The sequence below is a fragment of the Buceros rhinoceros genome, unplaced genomic scaffold (assembly GCF_000710305.1).
Source record: "Buceros rhinoceros silvestris isolate BGI_N320 unplaced genomic scaffold, ASM71030v1 scaffold11340, whole genome shotgun sequence".
NCBI classification, from domain to species: Eukaryota; Metazoa; Chordata; class Aves; order Bucerotiformes; family Bucerotidae; genus Buceros; species Buceros rhinoceros.
Window position 1 is genome coordinate 158442 of NW_010389118.1, and position 20746 is coordinate 179187.

Below are 20746 nucleotides of genomic sequence, written 5' to 3' on the forward strand. Positions count from 1 at the left end.
CAAAAGGTCCCAAAATTATCAGCTGTGAGTGAAATTTAATCGGAGTTGCTAAAGATAAGTAATTTCTGTGAGCCTTGTTATCAAGCACAGGCTGGTCACTATCTTTACGTCCCAACTGCAGCAAAGCAAGAAACTCCAGTGCTTTTTTCTACTCCTGTTTGCAGAAATACATAGGGACAGAAATCCTTTAGTACCCTTTTCTGCTAGTAGTGTGAACACACAGAACTTGCAACTCCTTTGCAGCCAAGTACAAAATTCAAAATTTAAGGTTCCTGAGGAGTAATGAATCGTAGGGTCAAGCTCAGAGTTCAGGTTGGTCACTGTAAGCTGTATTTAGTTGGCTTAATACAGGGGTTTTTGTCGCTTCCAAAACACATTACCAAAACCTACAAGTTGTTTTGGAGCAGGTGCTGATGTGAATCTCCAGTTGAGGTTTCCCCCTTTCTTTCTTTCAAACACACTTTGAAGTCTTTGCTTGTAACTTCCTCAGCTACAGAAATGTTGGCTGAAGGCATTTGGATTAAATATATTCAATTCCAATGGGATCACCCAATTCACTTAAAATGCTCCTTTCCCGCCCAAACAGCTTTTTCCACATGGCAGCTAATAGGAAGTTTCTTTCCAGTCTCTTATCCAGCTGGATTTCTCATGACCTGAGATATGTCGTCTTAACTTCCATAATGCGCAAGGCCTTTGAAATGAAAACCCTTCCCTGGGGCAGCTTTCATTAGCAACAACTTCCAACTGCCCACGCTTCCATACAGATTTGCATTTCTAATTATCAAACATCTGAAATAAATGATGAGTGTATCGTAAAAATCAACTTTCCTGGCCATCTTCAAAACTGGGATCTTCTTGCAATTTCCTCCTACTTTCACAAACTTACTATAAGCTGTGCTGTGCTCTAGTGGATTTGATTAACACCCCGCCTTTACCTGCCCTACTGTTAGATATTTTTCCGCAGCTGTCTTTAAATGCCTGACTGGCATCATCGTATCTTTGGGTTTTGAGGGCTGCTGCGAGGCAAAAGGGAGCAGTTCTGCCCAGTCTGCAGTCTTGCAGATGCGGCTGTTAACTGCCTCTAGGCTGATAGCAGAAAGTTTTGATTCTCGTGCACGTTGCATCCTAAACCATGTTGCCTTTGTAACAGAACTGCTTAAGCACAGTTTTGCCTGGCCAGAATTATTATTTAATACCTCTCCAGGAAACACAATTTAATAAGAATTTCACACAACTGGGCTTAAAGGGAAGTAATACATATTTTATAAAACACACCTTTTACATTACGCTTCTAAAAGCATTTCCAGAGTTTAGTCAGAGCCTTAAATTAACAGTATTTACTTTAGCACCACTATAATGAAGTGCCAATCACCACGTCCAAAATAAGCACCTATCTTTGGAATTTAAACTTGCCCATTAAATTCTATTTCAGGGTGAAATCTTATACATCATATTTCAGTATGAGTAAAATTTGCAGCTAAGTATTTCAATTTTTTAGCAGATATACACACACATTTTATAGCTGCATAAAGGTTTTGCTGAACGTTAAAACCACTTAAAGTGGTTTTTCACTAGCAAAATCCCCAGTTTAACCAAGCAATGATTCTTCCTCACCATTGCATTAAATGGTGCTGATTCACTACCCAGTTTCCAAGCTACCCCCACAGCATTATCGTGCTGGCTCAAGGAGGACCAGCACTGCTAGAGGGTATCAAAGGCAGAATCCAGCTGCAACCAACAGTATCTGCAGGGTTTAAATTTTGGTATCCCAAGACAAGCTGTACATACAGACACATTATCTTAATTCTCCAAGGTAAGGGGAGCTTGGATACATCAAAGAAGAGAAAAACCTCATAGTACACTGGCTACACAATGCCCTGGGGAATGCATCGCAAATAAACCACACTGCCCCTGCAAGGGATCAGCATGGTCCAGCCAGCAGCTATGGATGCTGGGCAATGCAGTCCCTGCCAGACCAGGCACATCTGCACTACACTCCAGAGCTCCAAGGAAGGGGATGACGAGATCTGCGCAATGCTAGAGCTGAAGGGGAGCCACTCAGATACATACAACTCGCTTACAAACACCTTCAGAAATGACGGGCTTTGCAGTATTTTGGAGAGGCAGCGGATCCACATCAAAGCAGTTGGGGTCTGCTATGAAAAGAGCTCAAAACCACAGAATGATCCAAGCTGATTATCGGCAGAACATGGATCCCTAAGGCATATCTAGATAACACACCCTGAGACTAATAGTTTGTTTAACTTCAAGCCAAGGAAACGTGGGTTTACTTCCCAGCATAAACTGATCCTGGCACCGATACACCACATTTGCACAGCACTGGGTATTAGGTGACACATTCCTCAGAAAGTTCTCTTTGTGACAGGGCAGACATCTGCAGCCAGTGACACCAGATAACCCAATCACCAGCAGTCAGGACTACAGAGATACAGTTTGCTTCAGTAGAAAAAGAAAATACTTTGTGCATAGAAAGGTCCACAGTGAAGAAAGGACTGGCTAAATGACACAGGACAGCATGCGTTGCTCTTTTCCAGCCTCTGTCATAGAGAGTGGAAGTCTTTGTGCCCCTAAGCACATCCTGCTGCTAAGTCTGGAAGTTATTTGTCCATTGTAACTACAAATCGATATACGCTTTTCCATTCACACAGCTAAAACAATGCTTTGTTAACCTCACATCTCAGCTACTCAACCTCCTCTGTTTTGGCTTCCTATTTCTGGGAACAGGCAAAAGTCACAACACAGGATGACTGGTTACAAGGCTTGGATAGAAAAGTAAAACAGAACGGATCACAGGAACTGCTACATTTCGCTCATTTCCAGGTTGTCTTTAATACTGACAGATCTTCCACAATCCTAGTGAAATTGTTATTCATTGACAGCCGTGATTTAGAATCCTCTATTACATCTACATATCTTAGAAACTACAAGGCATAAGGATAATTTATGCTGACTTTAACACAAGCTGTAGAAATTCTCCCAGAAGCTCCTGTAGAAGAGCCCAGCAATCTGTAGACAAATTGAAGCCTTCTGGAACGACCTCCAGCCTTGATTCAGAAGTCAGCTAAAATCCCAAAGAGATTCATGCCCCTACATCCAGCCGCCTTTGCTGTTAAAAATCACTTGCCTATTTTGAACTACTGTCCAGCTTCTGATTCCACGTCTAGAGACTGAACTCTAGTTTCTAACAGCAGCACAGGAGGAAGCAGTATGCAAGTTTTAGTACCATGAGGTGAATGAGTTACATCTGGGAGCCAGCAGGTAGCAAGGAGAGGTTCATGGCCAAGTGGAGAATCTCACAGGAGGTGGACCTAGCTTGTGCAAGGTTTCCTACTTCTCTGGCACTCCAGGAAATGTCAGGGACCAGGAGCATTATATGCAGGACAAACAAACAGCAGCAAGGGAGTTACAAGGCAGGTGGCACACGAGTGAGACAGATGTTCATGGAAATGGCATCTATCTCCTTTGTGTGGAAAATGGTCTACAAATGGAGACATGTCACAAGACATCATCTCCCGTCCCTGATGCTGCAGCTACTTCTGGTCCTTAAGCAAGCTCTGGTCAGTCAAAACTCCTGAGGGAGGGTGCTGCAGCCCAGGAGGCCAAGTTGAGCAGCTCAGAAGGTGAGTTCTGGTGAAGCTGCTGCAGTGCCAAAAGAGGAAACTGCAAGAAATGGGCATCAGAGATGATGTACAGGCAACCACCAGAATATTCTGAAAAGACTCTGCAGACACAGGAGCCTAAGACCTGTAAGGGCTGTAAGAGATAGATATGACTGAGGTAACAGTGGATCAGGAAGAAAATGTGAACTCCCAAGAATTCCATCCCCTGATGCTGATCACCTAGCAATCTGGTTCAGGGTCCTGGCAGGCAGGACATCTCAGGTCATCATAGTAGGACCAGGGCTAGAAAGAGGAATCGGTGAGCTGTGGGCATGGAGCTCTAAAGAGCTTACAGGATTCACTCCAGACTACTGAAAGGGCTGCACCTCCTCTGTCTATATCTACAAAACCAAACCTAAACCAAAACACGGCAACCAAAGAGGGATCACTAATGACTGGAAAGGGACAAGGAGGAAGATCCTCCTTCACACAAGTAGGAAGATCCAGAGAATCATAGGCAGTCAGTCTCACCTTTGGCCCTGAAGAGATCATGAGATACTTCCTCTTGGAGTCCATTCCCAAAGACATACATGATAAGGTGGCAAATCAGGAACAGTTAACACAGATTTGCCAACTAACTGACCAATCTGACTGCCAGGATAGCTATGTGGAAGAAGGGTGTAATACAACTCAACTTCACTGAAGCTTTTGACACCATTTACATCAGGATTCTTATTTGGAAACCAAGAAACCAATGGTTTGATGACTGCTAAAGAGGCTGACTACTAGATGGACCACTGGGATCAAAGACAGCATTAACCAATGGCTTGACAGCCAGTTATGGGAGAAGGTCAATAGCTACTGTGGCTAATATCATCCAGTATCTTCATCATTGACCTCCGCGATGACACAGAATGCACTCTCAGCAAACCTGCTGACAGTGCTATGTAGGGGGAGGGTGGAGGAGTTGGATAGATCCAACAGGTAGAGCCTTACTTCAGAGGGACCTGAGTAAAAAGCATTACAGAGCAAAAGCTAAAGATGGAGTGGACCATGATGGCCCATCTGTATTGAAAAAGGATAAAAGGCAATTCCAAACACTCAGAAGAGACACTGCAAGATATCCTATCCACCTGTTTTATGTAGACTCTGCTTCTTGTCACTCTGAAGACTATCCTTATGTTCTTGGTTTTCCTCAGTCTTAGCGTCCAAGCTAGTTTCAGGCCCTACAGTTCCAGCCTTTGTGTCCCCTGGAGCAATTGGCTGCACTGTGAAAAGAGATGAAAAAAAGTAAATCATATGCTGCAAAATAAATGACATAGGAACACTGCCTCAGTAACTAACTTTTTTTTTTTGGCAACACAAGAGTTTTGCACTCAGTCTTCCTGAATCCCTCATTTCTGCTTCTTTCCATTTCTCCTTAAGTATGCCTTTACAAAATATAGGATCATTTGGTATCTAGTCCTAATTGTTAAATTAGGTGAGTGAAAAATAAAATCAGCTGCTGAAAAAGAAAAGAAAAAAAGAAAAAAGGATTACCTCTATCTGAAGGTCTTTCTGAAGAAATGGTAGAAGAAGGTTTCCTTCTAAGTAAGGTAAGGCGTACAGTCTGTCCTGTGTTACGCAATGCCTCTACCACTTCTTGGTTGGTGTAATCCTGTATATTAATTCCATCAACCTAAACCAAGCAAATTACATTCTTAGGCTGTACCATACGCTGTAAGCAACATCCAAATTCTTTTGTGCAGAAATTACAGGGGTATTCACCCAAGACAGTAACATTTGCAAAACAATCTCACTAAATCAGTTACATTTCACTAATTAGATAATATTTTCAAAATGCAATTTAAAAGGAAACACAACAGTAATTTCTTGTCTTCACGGGGCAACCACAAAACAGAATTTACTAATCTGATAGAAGTGTGTGCTGATTTTCTCTACATTGTTTTTTGCTTACAAAGAACAGCTTGAGGTGTACTGTGGATGATGCTTCCCAGCAAGAGTAGTCAACCTAGAATTCAGTTCATTATCACTGCTAGTTTTCTCATGGATTTTTAACATGCCCTACACAAGCCTATACACGATAATCCACTCTGAACAGCCCAGTTCTTACATTAATTCAGATGTTTTAATTTACACCCAAAACACACTGTTCACCTCACTGTTAGATCATGCATCAACAGGGGCTTCTCCTGCAAAGCTGCAGATAAAAGCAAAGGTTGTATCAATTTTTACCCTCACAAATGAGAAGTTGACTTTGGAAGGTCTGGCATGGCACATAGTTTAAAAGTAATTTAAAATCATATCTCTATAAATATTATCTCTTAAAACAAAAAGGCTGTGTAATTCATTCCTACTTGCACTGGGAATGCAAAATTGGCTATTATTCAATTCACTGTTATTCAATAGGTTTTAATTATTCTACACAAAGCTTGAGTTTTTAAACCTAAATTGTCACAATTTACATTTTGATTGTATCCACACTACACTATGCAGTCATTAAGGACCATAAACAGCGTGCCATGTCTTGCAAAATCTTACCCATCTTCAAATCCCATTCAATTCAAATAGAAGCTAATGCTGCTCATCTTTACTTCAGGCCAAAAGCCAAGATTCTCCACTCTGAAACATTTTAATTCAAATGCTTGTCTCTTTCATAGTTAACTGCTATTTACTACTACTTTGAATATAAAATGATATTTTAACCACAGCAAGCCGAAGATCGTTTCTGTTACAAATCTACCTAAACAAATACAAACCACCAAATTATTTCCTCTGCAAAGCACAGAAGGTTTAATTAATTTAGAAAGTCTTTACTACGCTGTTCTTTTAACACCGACATGTGGAATGAAGTACTACTACAACAATATATAAACAGACTGTTGTACTTACAGCAACAATTTTGTCATAAATATGAATTTGGCCGTTGTGGTCAGCAGCGCTACCAGGAATTATATTTTTCACGAAAATTCCTGAAGGTTCTGTTGGCAGGGGGAGGGGAGGAAGAGAAACAAGTCATGACGTTAATCTAATTTGTTTCTTTTCTTATTGAGATCTTGAATTACAGCCTTTTTCACACACTTCTGTCCACAAAGTTAAGATTCTGTAAACCACCGACATTTGCATATTACCCCTTACTTGACACAGAACAACTGAAGATCTCTGATGGAAAAAACAGCACCGACACAACCACCTCTACACTGATCTCAACATTTTTTCCTTGAAATGGCTCACAAAGGGCCACCTCCTCCATGGATTCATCCCTGTGCTTACCCAGGCTTTAAACCACAATCACTTAAATCCACGCTGTGTTTGATTTCAATAGGACTACCTAAGCTAAAGGTAAAGTGTGTGTTTAAGCACTTCAATCAGGACTTCAATCACCTTACAGCTAAAGAATTTAGTACTTTAAATCTTAATGAAAAAGGATTTTTCTTTTAAAAAGAAAAGAGTAACACGGAAACCAGAAAAGCTGTACTTTGTCATGTTTGACGTTTGATTATTAATTCAAATTTCTAATTAGAACAAGGAAATAAAAACAAAAGGAAACAAACAAAACCCAGTAAAAACCCCAGTCACCAGCTGAAACAGTAACCCTTCCCTTCCACAGACTCTGAGATGCAGATCTTTAATTCTACTGAGTCTTAACACTTCATCCACCCTTTTCTGAACACTAACCTTCCTCAGACACCTGCCCAACATGGTCTGTCCAAAAACCCTCTGTTAGTGCTTCAGACCCACCTTTTCCCACTGCCTGACACATGCTCCTCCCCAATCCAGTTCCCAGTGCTCACTGCACTGGCCTGGGATTCCTGACCAGCAACACAAGAGAATCTCCTGGGAATGAAGAGGGCTGGAGAGCAACCCCAGCAGTGCCACATTGCCAGAGTCCCATGGAGAAGGGGAGGGGATAAAAAGCACTATCCCTTTGTGTAAAATCAGATACTCAGTTGAGTAAACTTTAAAGATATTAACATTTGTGGAACCAATATTTGAAAGATGAGTTAAAAGCTCTAATTTAAAGAGGATTTAGGAAAAAAACCAAACTGATTCCATGTCCCTATGTCCCAGCACAGGTATTTTAATCTGCTCCTGGAGTTTAGACACAGAAACAGGCACCTGCTAAAGACAAGTACATCATCCAGGGAAGATGGCATAGGCGTGGCACACAGCTAAGATACCTCCTGCCTGGCAGAGGGACAGACCAGTTAATGTGACAGATCATTTCCACCCTGACACCTACAACTCATTAACAAACAGAAGTTGCATGTTGAGCTGGTTCTTTTGTACATACTGAAGATGATATTCAAAAGTTAATGCAAACTGCGGACATCCCATACTCTGTTTCTGAAATTCTCCTCAAAATGCGCTATCGAAACTGTCTATATTCCACAGAGGCAAAGTAAGGAACAGCGTGGACAGGTGTTTCAGAATCCTCAGTTCTAGATTTTACTGAATCGTGTAGAACTCACCTATATCACTTGTGCCAGCATATCCAACAATTGTTATCCCCAGACTTTGCCCATTCTTTTTTATAAGTTCAACATCATAGGTCTCAAAGAAGTCAGTATTATCCTATAAATAAAGCACAAGACAGTAAAAAAACCCCACCTCGTTAATTCCCAGTATATTGCAGGTTAATTATGATCTTCAGAAATGAGCAGTGATTTTGGTTTTCCTATTTTAGGATGGATTGTATTTGCAGAAGAGAAGGAAATATACCTAAGGTTTGCTGAAAAGAAGGTGTCACCCAAAGCCATTAGTTGCTTTTTAAATTCTTTCCTAATACTTTCTCCACATACCTATCAGAGCTACAATATTTATATTTTACGGACAACAAAGGTTTGCTCGGGGGCCTTCTCCCTTTAGATTCCACTGCCACTTGCTAACAACAACCTTCCCAGTCAATCTCACAAGACAACAGAAACCCTGAATACCCTCAGAATTTCTTCTCTCCCTTTCATATGTTTGTCCTGATAAACAGTGTTATGAATCCATTTGCCTGAGCTCTTTATAGTGGACAGTTAAGAAGCACAAAAACCTGGCATAAATACACAGTGTTATCACATCACACACTTCTGTCAGAAAAAGTGGTGCTTATTGCTCCTTGTTAGCACCTGTTATGGAAGTGAGGGGAGCAGGAAAAGGATCTCAAAACAGAAACAGGTTTGATGCCTTGAAATGAAAGAAACCACATGCACGCACAGAAGGCACATCTCTACTACCAAAGCAGTTGCCTACTTAAATACAAATATAGGAGACCAGGACAACGCCTGACCTTGTTTGGTTTCATGCTAGATCTCAGACCACAAAAACGTTCCAAAAGTCAATCTTACACATATCAAACTTGTTACGCTGATGTTATCCTGTTCAGATTTGAACGCCACTGAACTGAAAAGAGCCCTAGAAGCCTCCAGATTTTCTAAGGCAACAGGAAGCCGAAGACTCATCAGTCCACAGTCAATGGAAATTATTTTTAAGACCTAACAGAGGAAGGGAGAGGATTCATTTGTAAAGGCTTTATTGTTGAACTGATGACTTCCTATAACAAACAAGACTTGAAAAGAGAAGTACATAACATGACCTGTTCTCCGAACTCTTTGCTTACTACAATTACCAAAACCCCATAAAAGCCACTAGCTAAGACTACAATATGATCTGACCTTACAATGGAGAAGGAAAAGGTCCCCATAAAGCTGGCCTCGGCATGTCTGTGCAGCTCTACCCTGACAAGTAAAAATCAAAACTGCAAGACAGAGTTCAAGCAGGACACACTAAAAACAACCAAGCACATAAATCTGGCATTGCAGGGGAAAATTTAAAATATATAAAGTTGTTTGTTTCAGTAATCGGATACAGCCCAATTAGATCAAAAAGAAGATGATCAGAGTAAGGTCTGTTAAAGTGATGAAATCAAGAGGGATAGTGTCACTGCCAACAGCAAAAAATGGACCAGGAAATAGGAAAACATTTCTTAAGAGAGTGAACAAAAAAGAAGTTTAATGAAATATTTGCCAAATCCCAGCTTCAGAAGGATCTACACTAAACACCGGACAAAGTTATGGCCGCACCTATTTCACTTCTCACTGGAAGAGGAATTGATGGACAGCTATCTCCTTTCTTATCACACCTCCCTCCACCAGCCAACTCATTACACTCATTAAATGCCTTCCAACTCTTCCTCTGTAAGACACTGATGGAGCTGAAGATAAGTTTTGATGCTCTGTCACTTATCTTTAGGAGAGGGAACCAAACAGTAAACAAGTCTATAGCAACATCTGAAACGGAGCTATGGCCTTGAGAGTCCTGCTGTTGTGAGAGTCAAAATCCCTTCACAGGCAGTGCTTCGGCACTACAGAAACTTTCTCTAAGTAATGTTACTGGTAGGATGCAAAACTTTAGAAGGGGAGTCTAGAAAAAACCAAAGTGCACAGTCCGAAACAAAGTCAGCACAAGCAGACTGGAGACATTGCTGTGGGTATCTTGGAGTGCAGGTAACAGGGCTGTTTTCTTGTGCCCATGCACAGACACAAGTAATGCTATTCAGTTATTCTCTACCACAGGAAATTGCAAGGAAATCAAATATTAATATAAAACTGAAAAAACTAAGCATATATTAAAAATGCCTTTCTGATGGTTTTCAAGAAAGAAAAGGAAAATATTTTCTATTCCACAGCTCACAGCTCTCAAAAGTAGTCACAAACCAGAGAGAAATCAGATAAGAAAAAGTTCAGACACAAACTGAAAGATGGACCATTAAAATAATCATTAAATTAGTAAATACATTTGGATTAGCCACTCTTCTTGAGTTCAGCAAATCTCTCTTAACACCAGAAATCTAAATACAAAGGCACTATTTAGTTCAGAAAACAATAGATGACATTCAGAAAGTATAGAAAACTGTAACGTGCATTTTTTCCCCTCTAAAGTGCATAGCGGGAATAAGAAGGACAGTGAAAAGACATGCAGAAGGAATAACATTTTAGGGAGGCTGCAGCACCTACAATGCTTGGGATCAATTAATGACAAACAGTCCTGCCTTTGAGGGGGGGGAAGAGAGAAAACTAGTGCTGCGTAAAGGAAACAAAACTAGGACCATGGTATTTTTTTCTAATACAGGCCTTGGAAAATATGAAACAGCCAGAAAAGAAGTGCTTCGTAACGCCGGTGGTTCTCTCAGAAAGCCTTTCTTCAGAGCACCAGACAAGCCCACTTTTAAGACTCCAACCTTATGCACAGAGATTATCGCCTCCCACCTCTCTGCCACTCATGTTTCCTACTACACCAATCCTGAGAAGAGGAGCTTGAGAAGGATCCCAAGTACTTCAGCGACAGCTTCAGCCACTGTGGTCTTCCAGAGGGGCGCAAGATACCAAACTAACAGCTGCCTCTGCAGTGACTATGTCCATAGGCCAGAAGGTGAGTTTGTAATGATATCACTGCTTGTCTGAACTTTAAAAATGGTGCTTCAAAAAAAAAAAAAGCTCTCTTCACTCATATTCAAGAAACTAAACAGGAAAGAAAAGGCTACTCAGATTCTACACCTAAATCTAAGCAGCGCAGCAGTGGCAGATGGTACACAAGCACAGCTTTGTTTATGTTTCGAGACCTACTGTACACTTAGTGTAGCATTTGTTGATTTTAATTACTCAAAACTGAAAAGAATGACTTCAAAAACAAGAGACTTTGATATGACCATGATAAGATTTGCTAAAACAAGTTTCAAAATTTTTAGATATATTTCCTATCACAGACAGTAGCGTAGACTATGAAAACATTACACTTATGTTCCATAGAAAGATGATTGTGCTGAATAATTCTGGCGTGGCCACAGCACTCTGGATTTCAGACTAGGGGAATTCACAGTCAAGTTTTAAATCCACTTACAAATGACTGACTAGCAAAAATGTAAAGAGCTAAGAAGGAGAACTAAAAGTACCACTTATCGATAACGTTTATGGTCCTGGTAATTAAATTACCCACTCTGAAATAAATTCTGTAAAGCTGGTCATTCTGATCCCAAGATTATAAGTATTAATAACATAGAGGAAAAAGGGAAAAATTTAGAAGGTAGAGCTGTAATAATGACCACTTAAATACATACATACTATGTCTGGAAACTCAAAAGAGGAGCAGCACTTAGGTCTCAGGAACACTCTGTTCTCCTCCTTTCTGATCACAAGCCACAAACGCAATTAAAAATGTCATAAGGAAACACCAGATACTTACACTTCCATTTTGAAAGGAAGGTAATGTGCTGACTGGCCAGCTCATGGGAGCTGGTGGAGTCTCCATAATTTCACTCTTTGGGTCTCTTGCAACGATCATCCGAACAGAATTCCCACAGTTCCTCAGCACTTGGGCAACTTGTTCGCTGGTCATTCCTTGCACATTGGTCCCTCCAATCTGTAAGATGTGATCTCCTGTCCGGAGCCTCCCATCCTTCAAACATAAATAAAATTGATAAAAATGTTTCCAGTCCATACATAAAATACGTTTTCCATTACAAAATTGAAACCGTGCGCAGGCATCTTCATGGCCAGAGAGCCAAAGCAAGAAATTGACCATGATGGCAACATATTAAATAATTGATGGAAGCGTTTTCACCATCATGCACTGTTTTTTCCACAGTTTTTAACAGTGGTAAATCAACATTTCCAAAGCAGAGTAAGATACACAAGCTGAGTAGCACCATTCCTAAGAGAGGGGTTACTGTCCTCATTTAGGAGACAACAGACAGCAATGAAGTTTTCTGATCTCGCAGGTTGTTACATATTTTGTTTCACAGAACACTCCTCTTTGGACAGGGGTTAGAATAAGAAGCACAGTGTTTTGATTTAGGACTTTTTAGAGTTTTCCCTAGTACTTTTCTATCAGCCTGGCAATTCTGTTCTCATATGACTAGCTCCAACTGGAGCGAGGAAATCCACTGAAGGTAACAAGACTCCACACAAACCATTTTTTACATGATAATTATGATTCATGACCTACATCATCATTTCTATTACAAGCAAGCATTCATAGGACCAAATCCTCAGCTGGTATCGATCAGCGCAGCTCCGCCGCCTTAGGAGCCTTGATTTATACAGCAATCAAAGCGGAGTTATTCCCAGAACTAACTCAAACTCATTTACAAACTCATCCAATTTTAACATGTACATGTGCTCGTTATTTCACATGTTCTTAATGATGTCTCGTTCAGCTGAGAATGATGTGGTGAATTCTTAACTTACATGCTTCAGTTGTAGCCAAAACACTTTATTCCTTACAGCAAACCAGGTGTTACACAATAATTAAAAAATGCTCATTTATACATGACAGGTTCAGAGGGAGGCAGTCAAGAAAAGCCAACATTTTCCAGTAAAGCTCTCTGAATCTCCAGTTCTTGTTTCCACCCTCTACTAGAGGAAGTAGTTTAGCCTCTCTCTTCTCTGTGTTACTGGATCTCATCTGCAGTGTTCCAGCCCTCAAATACTGTAATTTGCCATGACCAAATTCACATCAAAAATCCAAATCTGTTTTGCTATTGCACATGTTCCACCCTGAGATATAGCAACGCTTTGCACCGAGTCTTTAAAGATTAGCAATCAAAGGTTGCAAACTGTATCTGTGCAACTGGAAAAGATACCAGTAATTTCAAAAGGCTTTGCATCCATCCTGAGTGTCTCCTTGAACTGGTCAGACCACAAGGCAGGGATCAAAACCTATTAAAAACAGGACATCTTCAATCTATAAACTGGATCCTGCAACACAATTACTCCAGCAGGGCAGATTCTCTTTCCTGACAATTCATTTGGAGAGTTTGTTCCTACAGATGTTGCCAAATGTGCCAAAACAGAGGATATGCATATCCATTAGGACTATTTTTCCTCCCCCACACTGACCAAAGGTTGAAAATACCAAAAATACTGAAAATATTAGAAGGCCAGAGAACTTTTCAGAATTTCTGTGTGTTCGACAAGGTTATAAAAGCCAAAGTGTGTCTGAGAAACAACTTAATTCCTATCAGGTGCTGACTTTTTCCTCAATCATACCTTCAAAGTATTTATTTATAAAGTATGTGTTGGCATTCAGACTTTGATGCTATCAGCTTCCTTTTGTTTAAGTATATTAGTTTATTTTAAGACTGTCAAAACCAATTAATTATACTTTACAATCAAACAAGAAGTGACATAATATAACAAATTACCCGATCTGCTAATCCCCCAGGAACAATTGTTCTTACAACTACTCCGCTCGACTTTCCTCCTACAATTCCAAAGCCTAATCCTGAACCATCGTTAATCAGCTCAACGTCTTCAATGTGGCCCCAGTGAATCTGCAATTAATAAAAACAGGAGATTTTAATTTTGGTTGATCTTTAATGTTTCTCGCTTTCACGTGCACCAGGAACGACGAGAATTAATCAGAGCAATTCTCTCTCTCTACCCCATACTGGAGACGTGTTGGATTTTGTTCAGTCAGCTTCATTTCCTTGTAAATACGCAGTGGGATTTCTCATCTGTTTTTAAACACACATTTTGTCCTTTGCTTTCAGGATAACAGGATACTAGAAAAAAGCTTGACTAAGAAAAAGCAATTTCAAGATTTTCTTGCCAAAATGAAAACTATCCTTTTAATTTTTCATAAATCAAGAATACTGCAAACGATGGAGAAAAACAGAGGCAAGGAGCTTGTGCTGGCCTAGTTTTCACTCAGCGTTGCCCAAATTCCTATTTCTGTTATTTCACTTACACGCTCCAAACACCACCAGTACCCGCTGAATTAATAACACGGTACAATATTCTGCCATACTGAAGTGGAAGCATGTTTCTAAGCTACACTGTACTATGACCTTATGTTCTATGAGACAATCTGAAAATAACAAAGCTGTTAAGCAACCCAAACCCAGCCAATGTTTTTGTCAGATTAATATCTCATAGAAACCAAAATGGAACAAAGTAGGCAGATTTAAGTCTTCTGTGAATAAAGGATTTATTAGCATACTGAAAATCTCTGCCAAAGCCCGTTAAATATCACAAAAGAAGTTTAAAGACCCCCTGTAGAGATATATATTTGTATTTTATTTTGTTAGTCTGTTCAGCGCAGATCTTTCAATGAAAAGCAGTTAAAGTTTAATTCTTTAAAATTTTCAGTGCCATAAACAATATTGATTATCCACTAAAACCTTCAGATTTCACTAGCTCTGTAATAATCATGAGGGAAATAATTACTGACAATAAAGAAAAGCGCTGCTCTTAACCAGATTTTCATCAAAACCTACTAGCATAATAAATTAAGATTCCAATATTGCAAACCCTGGATTTAGGTGCATAGCTCAACCAAAATCAGTGAAGTCACCTGGACCACACGGTTTGAACACAGATGGAAGTTCAGCCCTGGCTTATTACATGTCCCCATGACAATCACTCCTTGTTCAAAAAAACAAAAGAGTTCACAATCAATGAAATTTGCAGATTAAAACAACCCTGATAAACAGGGATTGAGGTCCTCGAACAGATACTTTTTGCTGGTTTTCAACACAAAGACAAGGCTCTTCTAAGATGCAATCAGAGCATCTTTAATTGCCGAGCACAAGCGGGTTTCAGCTGGGTAAAACGCATCACCCAGCCTATGCTGAACAGACCCTGCTGCTAAGAATATGTTGATCTGCTAAAGCTTCTGCTATCCCATAACAACCCAGGATCTCTTTTATAACAACTTCATGCAGCTTTGCAGCAGAAGCCTTATACTGACTGCACAATCAGTCTAAATGAAATGTCATCGCATAGAAAATCTGATTAAAGAAAAAAAAGAAACCAATATGTAAAGCTTGCTAAGACAAACACTTATAACCACAAAAAAATACCCAGCATAGTTCAAAATTGGATTTGGACAGTATTGCAACAACTCACAATCTCAGGTGGATTTATATCACTTAATAAGACAGCCGAAGTTCTGCTGTTTCCTTGAACCGGCTCCCTAGCAACAACCAGATGTAGTGATCCTGTGGATTGCTGGAGGAGGGCAATAGCGTGCTGATGGGAAATGTTCTGATCCAATGGGGTGCAATTAATGGCCAGTATGTGGTCATTTTCCTTCAGTCTTTGATCCCTTAACAAAACATTAAAAGAAATTTCAAAACGCGGCGTAGTGACTTCACACCAGGCTGGTGTAATTTAAATAGCAACATGCAAAATGCACAGTTTCACAAGGTTAAATATTTATATATTTTAAAATTCTTCTTATTCGACTGTCTTCACCAACATGCAAACAACACACAAACTACGTAGTACGGAACCGCCCAGCCCTATTTTGTTCCAGCTTTATCATGGTACAGAAATTACCTCAATTCTTCCCTTAGCACTACGTGATGCTATCTCTCAGTACCCGCAACTCAGGCTATGATATTGTTTTAAACCATTATTTAATCTAAACATCAATGAGTTGCATATTTGTATTTCACTCAAAATTTACAGTATCAAGCTTCAGACCTCAAACTTTTTTCGACACACAGTTCAACTTATAGCATAAGAGAATATAAATTTCACAGTTAATTCCCCCTAGTGATGAATTTAGATTTGTGACAAGAGAGAAACCATCACTCATCTCCTTTGTTAAATATTCATTCTGAGCACGAGACCAAACTGTTACATAGACAGACGCTGCCTTCAAAGCTCTGTAGGAATCCAAAAAAAGTCTCCAGGAGATCTTGTCTCAGAAGCAAAATGGGAAGCATGCTGGGGAAATTTATAAACTCTGAAACAATACAACTGCACGTCTTAACTAACACATTTTAAACGTCTTTTTTATCATGCGACATTTAAGATGTTTCCCAGAAATCACTGTCTTCAAGCACTAACCACATTTTAGAGTCTCTCATCAAAGAAAGTGAGCAGCAGGTCATCAAATCCTAAAGTGAGATATTCATCCTCCTTTGACATCGGGATCAGTCCATCTGTCTCCACTTCGAAAGAGCCTAATATGCTTTTCTTTAAGTGTTCTCTGGTGTGTTCTCTGTGGGCCCATAGCCATTATCATTCCAACCTCTCCCCACCCTTTTTGTCATCCTGTGTTTGCACTTCCTGACATGTGTTATTTAAAAAGTGACACCAATGACTTGAAATCTAGACACATTTTCTTGAAACATAATTCCAAGCACTGCATTTGTCTCATGCCAACTCTTGTGGTTTCACAATCACATTTTATTTTTAAAGGATTGCTCTGTCTTTTGTTGTTGGGTGAAAACCCACAGACAATACAGGAAGAAACTGCCTGAGGCCTTGATTCTATGATGACATCTGTGTGGGGATCTGTCGGGAGGACTGGATCTAAATTTACACAGGAAACAAACAGTAAAACCAGCTATAAATAGGGTATTGTCATAGGCACATAAATAAAGAAATAAAAGGGGGGAAAAAAAAATCTTTCAGGGATACAATGCATAAAAAAATTCAAACAAAGGCTAATTCTTATTTTCCTTGTATTTTTTTCTGAGGTTTCTTTTGTTTTTTAATCAAGATTCTCTACAGTGAGTCATGATTTCTGGAAATTCCATTCATGAATGGCTCGGATATTTAAAACTCATCCGACAATCTGATTCTCAAAACATGAGGCCATTCAGTTGAAAAAGCCAGAATTCAAGATACCACCAACAAAACATCCCACCAGATAACCCAGACAAACAGCTCAGTCTGACAGAGTTTCAAGGTGGAAGTTGTGACTTTTCCCTTTATGGAAATACTGCAATTTTCCAACACAATTATGAAGATCTCACCTGTCAGCTATGCTTCCTGGCTGGACTTCCTTGACAAAGATACCAATTTCTCCCAAGCTGTGATTTTTAAGGGCAACCACACTAAATCCAAGACCTCCAATAGACGGCTTGTCAATCTTTATTGATTCTATTTGTCTCCCCTAATAAAACAGAAGAATTGATTTACTAATTTTTAATGCAATAGAACAAGCTAGTTTAAAATTCATAAACGCTGGGAGAATTATTCTCCTCCTAAGACCAAACAAAGGCAAAATAGTGAATATGTTATTTCTATGAAAGCTCCTCCATTTATTATTTTTAATATAGCAGAGTATTGGATGTGCAAGCACTCTGAGGTTCTGAAACCTCAGGGAATTTAGGAGCTGCTTTCACACTTCATTCACATTATGAGATGAATTCCAAACTGGATGAAAACGACGAACGAAGCGCAGTGTAGAGCAATATATTTGGGATTTCTGGAAATACTGCATAGCTAAATGAAATTACTTGTCTTTTGGCTCTCCTTATTTTTAATGCTGATTTTTAGGTGCATGTTCAACAGATTGCAGCTTTTAAATAAAGAAATTAATTTCTTTCCCCTTCCTGCAACTTCACACTTAATGCTAAAAAACAGGTTGCTTCTGCAACTGCCTGCTTTTGAGTTCTTATACGAGGTTTCTGGGGTTGTTTACTGAGAAATATCACTTAGAGTAAGTCCTGCTATCAGAGCTGTTTTATCCAAAATAACGCGCAGTCTTTACTACTAAATCTTTTATCTGACGAGTTAATGACACGCTAATGAGAAGAGTTATGTTCAAAAGATTACAGCTACATTAAGGTATTCAATTAGCAACAGTTACTTAATATATAGGCCTGACTAACCAATTAAATTAATGGTTCAAAGTAACACAGAACAATACGTTTGTGATATAAAGGCCAATCCTACATGGGTGGATGTCTGCAACTGTACGAACTCCATAAGCATCTGGTACCTGCTATGTCACGTGTTAATGGAATCAGCGTCTGCCTGGCAAAGTTAAGATATGCTGAATGAAGAGTTCAATAAAATAGTACATTCCAGTTCTTCTAATCATTTGCACTGTTCACATATTAACAAAGTTGGTACATTTCCAGTTGCAAATGTACTTGATAAAACAAGCCTCTTCATCAAAACAAGTTTCTGCAGAAAATGTTCATTTTCAATTAAGTGTCATCAAATACCAAAACTGTTTTCTGGCAACTGAAATTGCTTTTCTACGTTGGTGTGGATGGTGGAAAGTAAGACAAGAAAAATTGGCAAAGAAAGAAAACAACAAACAAAAAACCCCACCAAACCTGTTTCCATTGCTGACATTATCTTTCACAGGGAAAAGTTATCCTAAGCACTTCTACTCTCTTACTAGGAGGGACCACGCTCCCAGGTACACAACAAAACAGCAGGTTTGAAAAGGGACTCCAAAAGCCTGCAAGAAAAAGCATTCTATTGCAGGAAAAGAAGCGTGGTTCACTAAACGCGAGAGCCTTACCTTTGCCATCTGTTGGATGATGGTGTTAAACTCAGTAACTTCCAGGTTGGGGGTGAAGGTAGATGCTCTGGGTTCAGGGGAACTGCAAGGTGTACACGTGCTCCCAGCAGCCACTGATTTGTCAGCAAACACTAGCAGCCCTCTTTTGGTAAAATCAAAATCTACCAACCGGTCAGGAGGCATATAACTGAGCTGTTGAAAATGAACAAAGATGGAGAAAAACTGTTAAAACCAAAAGACTTCCACGTATATCAAGTTGTGTGAAGACTGCCAACGAAGCAAGTATACATATGCTCATATATATACTCAGATACACTCAACTGTACGAATGATAATACAATGTTCATACAAAAGCCATAAACCAGATACCGTATTGAGATAAAACTCTTTTTCAGAAGAAAGGTCCCTGACTTTGTCAGTCATGTTTCTACTTCACTCATTTTCTCCATTTCACAGAATCATTTTGGTTGGAGGAAATGTTCAAGATCATTGACTGTTCCCCCAGCACTGCCAGGGTCCCTAAACCATGTCCCTTCAGCACCACATCAGCACATCTTTTAAACCGCTCCAGGGATGAGGACTCAACCACTGCCCTGGGCAGCCTGGGCCAGGCCTAGACAACCCTCTCTGTAAAGAAATTTTTCCTAATATGCATCCTAAATCTCCCCTGGCACAACTGGAGGCCATTTTCTCTTGTCTCATGTTCCTTGAGAGAAAAGACAGCTCCCCACCTCGCCCCAACCTTGTGTCAGGGATTTGTCGAGAGCCAGAAGGTCTCCCCAGAGCCTCCTTTGCTCCAGGCTCAACCCCCCTAGGTCCCTCGGCTGCTCCTCAGCACATTGTGCTCCAGACCTGCTCCACACTCCAGCCCCTCAATGTTCTTCTTGGAGTGAGGGGCCCATTCTTTCACGCTTCTTCCCTGTCCGGGCCCATTATCCTCTTCTTACCCTGATATTCCAGAAACAGCACATGCAAAAGCACCAAACATTAAAGATATTTGAGCACTGCTGAAACTATCAGGCAAACCTAGACAATTTTGGCACGAGAATCTGTATTTTTAAAGTGCTACTCAGTCACTTAGGAGCCAAAGGCCTGGTCTGTATTACCTCCCCACTAGAGAGAGCCTAGACTACCATGGAAGATGCTGTCACTTCTAAAACTTGCAGTTTGACTTCTAGTCCTGGCAGATAATGAAGAAATGCAGAAATATTCCCAGTGTGACAGAATAAACTGAAAAAATCCCATCCTGCATGAAACTGCTTAAAAAGAACGTCAAGAAAACCTCAGTTTTCTAGATACCATAATTCTGAACATTCTGGATATAAAATCCATCATGCCACAGTCACAAAGTAAGAGATATTGGCATTTCTGTACGTTTTTAATAGCTTTCAGGCATGCACACAAGCTTTGAAAGGAAGGAACAGATGCAGCACCTATGTGAATGTGGAAAGGAAAACGAACAGCACAGCCACTACCGTGCCACCCAGACAGAAACATGTAATATATGGCAGCAAGGTGGCCTTGTTCCCCTGACACCCACCCCACTGTATCTGCAGGTGGGCAGGTGCAAGGAGAGCAGAGACAGGGATCGCTGCTGCTCAGGGCATGCCAAGTTAGCCCTTGATTTTAAGTTTGCATATCTGATGGTGAGGCCTGTTCACACAGGCGGGTCATTGATGCCCAGGTCTGCAAAATCAAAATGTCATGTGGCATTATAAACCAACCCAAGTTCCTTCCAGTGCTGAAGCCAAGTAATTTTAAAGCTACCGGGGGTACACCTCATCAGAGCCTGGCAAGTTTTCAGGAGCGGTTTTCTAGATTTTATTTCCCAAAGCAGCTTAACCATTCTTGTACAAGTCAGCAGG

The 20746-nt window shown here is 40.1% G+C and overlaps 1 protein-coding gene across 1 annotated transcript in view; it reads right to left on the reverse strand.

Moving 5' to 3' along the window:
• The window catches only part of INADL (InaD-like (Drosophila)), a 143638-nt gene that overhangs the window by 122195 nt on the left and 697 nt on the right, over nucleotides 1–20746 (reverse strand). Inside the window, exons 3-12 of the mRNA XM_010133056.1 lie at nucleotides 18882–19073; nucleotides 17377–17516; nucleotides 15515–15713; nucleotides 13810–13938; nucleotides 11850–12062; nucleotides 8093–8195; nucleotides 7740–7742; nucleotides 6513–6601; nucleotides 5160–5298; nucleotides 4754–4888 (exon numbers count right to left, since the gene is read on the reverse strand). Of these exons, the coding sequence (XP_010131358.1) occupies nucleotides 4754–4888; nucleotides 5160–5298; nucleotides 6513–6601; nucleotides 7740–7742; nucleotides 8093–8195; nucleotides 11850–12062; nucleotides 13810–13938; nucleotides 15515–15713; nucleotides 17377–17516; nucleotides 18882–19073 (1342 nt within the window). The remainder of the gene's footprint in view (nucleotides 1–4753; nucleotides 4889–5159; nucleotides 5299–6512; nucleotides 6602–7739; nucleotides 7743–8092; nucleotides 8196–11849; nucleotides 12063–13809; nucleotides 13939–15514; nucleotides 15714–17376; nucleotides 17517–18881; nucleotides 19074–20746) is intronic.